The 2,781-nt window shown below is 47.1% G+C and overlaps 1 protein-coding gene across 1 annotated transcript; it reads right to left on the reverse strand.

Annotated features, from left to right (window-relative positions):
• Positions 1-257: 257 nt before the first annotated feature.
• LOC107276044 (receptor protein-tyrosine kinase CEPR2) lies at positions 258-1,995 on the reverse strand. The gene has a single exon (XM_015761263.3). The coding sequence runs from the start codon at positions 1,938-1,940 to the stop codon at positions 444-446; it is 1,497 nt and encodes a 498-aa protein (XP_015616749.1). The 5' UTR covers positions 1,941-1,995; the 3' UTR covers positions 258-443.
• Between the last annotated feature and the right edge of the window lie 786 nt (positions 1,996-2,781).

A 2,781-nucleotide genomic window follows, 5' to 3' on the forward strand; every position in this document is an offset into this window, starting at 1 on the left:
AGGAATTCAAAATTACTTAAAATCGTACGTCACCATGAAGGTTGAAAAAGTACCATACTAATCGAAAATCATAAAGAAATAATTGCTTTCTTGGATTGTGATGAGTTTAGAGTCAGACTGCAGTGTACCTCAGGAAAAAAGAATTATAATGATGCAAATGGATCGAGTACAATTGTACCTATGAAAAAGAAGTTCAAATTTGTATATCAAATCTTTTTTGAACAATCATAAAATTTAATTATTGTATACAAAATATAATCATATTTATGATGAGCATGTGTTATATGGTGCATTCGATAGGGGTGTGTGCAGTGTTGCGTGTATAGTGGGATATATGTGTGCGAATCTGTCTGCCATATAATAATTAAAAAAAAGCTTTAAAAATTTAGCTAGCTTACCGTGGAATTGTGTAGGAAAACAGTACCACTAGTCGCGTACATAAATCATAGCCAGCCGGTCAACATGTTCCCTCCCAAGGTCAGCTCGGTCAGCTTGCTTAGGTTACCGATCTCCGGTGGTATCACGCCGGAGAACGAGTTATTCGAAAGGTATAGCTTCTTGAGCCGCCAGAGCCGGCCGATCTCCCTGGGGATCTCGCCGTCGAGCCGGTTATTGTGTAACCAGAGCTCCTTCAGCCTCTGCGCCTTGCTGATCGCCGGCGAGATTCTTCCGGTGAACCCATTGTTCGAAACATCAATGATCTCCGCAGATTGTTGTCCCCACACCCACGCCGGGAGGTTGCCGGTGAGCGTGTTACCGTGAACTCGGAAGATCACCAAATGGTGGCAGGCCGAGTATTCCTCCGGGAGCTCGCCGGAGAAGCTGTTCCCGATGGTGAGAAGGTACTGGAGGTTCTTGCCGTGGCACAGATACCTCGGGAATGGGCCAGAGAATGCATTCTCGGAGATATCGATGCCGTAAAGCGGCGAGAAGCGGCCGAAGTTCGCCGGGAACTCGCCGGAGAAATTGTTCTCATAGACAGCAAATCTCTTCAGGAACCGTAGCTCCCCCCACGCTGCCGGGATCGGCCCAGATAGATTGTTCCACTGGAGATGTATCACCTCGAAGTTCCTGAGCACCGCAAGAGACGCCGGGATCTCGCCGCTGAGCTTGTTCCCGGAGACGTCGAGCTCGCGTAGCCCGGTCAGCTTCCCGAGCTCCGGTGGGAGCTCGCCTGTGAGGTTATTACTATACAGCTGGATGCTCCACAACTCGCAGAGGTTGCCGATGGCCGCCGGGATTCCGCCGGTGAGATAGTTCTTCGACATGTCCAGCGTCCGCAGCGCCGTGAGCCCGAAGATGGATTCAGGTATCTCCCCTGTCAGGTAGCAGCTCGACAAGTAGAGATGCGTCAACTTCTTGAGGTTTCCGATGCTCGGCGGAGTCTCGCCTCGGTCGTAGCTGTTCTCGCCGACGGCGAGGATGACGAGACCGGACAGGTTGCCGACCCACGCCGGGAACCTCCCGGACAAGTAATTGTTCGCGACGTCGAGGGTGTCGAGCGCCGCCAGCTTCGCCGACAAGTTCGGCAGCTCGCCGGTGAGGCCGTTGCAGGAGAGGTTGAGGAACTGGAGCTGCGTGCAGTTGCTCAGCTCAGGAGGCACTCCCCCCGAAATGGTGTTGTCGCCGAGATCGAGCCGTGTTAGGGCCGCGAGGGCGCCGATCGCCGGCGATATCCTGCCGGAGAGGTTCATGCTCGCCAGCGAGATCTCGGTGACCGTGCCGGTCACCGGATCACACTGTACGCCGAGGTAGCTGCACGGCGAGGTGGTGGCGTTCGTCGTCCATGATTGAAGATTGTCGAGAGGGTCAATCAAGCTGGCCTTGAATTGGACAAGTGCCTGAATCTGAATTTGGTGGTCAGATCGGCAGCTTGAGCTGAGTGATGAGGAGAGGAGTATGATAAGTGGGAGATGGCAGACAAGGATGTGCCTTCTCATTGCATGCAGGAGATGGTGTTCAGGATTGTCCTGCTGTTGGTTCAGCTCAGCTGATGTGAATGAAGAAGAGAGGCTACTTATCAGTTTAGGATACAACTAATTTATGGTGCTATTTGGTAGCCCTACATCATCATGTCATTGTAGAAACTATTTTGATACCTCGAGAGGATATCTCCTCGTTGTTTGTATGTCACTTAAATAGTTATGAAAAAATATGAAAAAAATTAAGAAGATATATGAACATGTGATATATCACTTCAAATTCAACTTCTACTTCTCGCAACGAAAAAAACAAATTTAACTACAACTAGTTAATGTATATTCACACTCAAATTTGTTTTTTTCGTTGCGAGATATAGAAGTTGGATTTAAACTCGCATGTTTGTGGAGTGATATATCACATATTATTACATCTTCTCAATTTTTTTTAATTTTTTATAACTATTTGAACTATTTTTTATAACATGCAAATAACGAGGGAATATCCCTCGAGGGATCAAAATCAACTCCCCATGTTATTGATACGTGGAGTAAAGATTCTATGAAACAAAAGGTCAACAATCTATAGACTTGGGGATAGAGCGGGTCTTCAGTGAGATTTGGGGCATCCGGATTTTATATCCGTATAAACACATCATTATCATCTTGGACATGCAGAGATTGGTATGCTCGGCATTATATCCATCCCGGTCTTTACTCTTTTGCTTCCTATTCAGATTAAAGATGTCAACCCAAACATGGAAAGCTGTATATAAATAGAACACTTTAACCATACGCATAGTTAGTCAACTTTAAAGATATATCCCATATTTACGTCACCGACAATTCTCACCATTGTCGA

The sequence above is a fragment of the Oryza sativa genome, chromosome 11, assembly GCF_034140825.1.
Source record: "Oryza sativa Japonica Group chromosome 11, ASM3414082v1".
NCBI classification, from domain to species: Eukaryota; Viridiplantae; Streptophyta; class Magnoliopsida; order Poales; family Poaceae; genus Oryza; species Oryza sativa.

Bases quoted from the DNA above. Each gene is read 5' to 3' on its own strand.
- LOC107276044 (XM_015761263.3), bottom strand. From the start codon at position 1,940: ATGAGAAGGCACATCCTTGTCTGCCATCTCCCACTTATCATACTCCTC.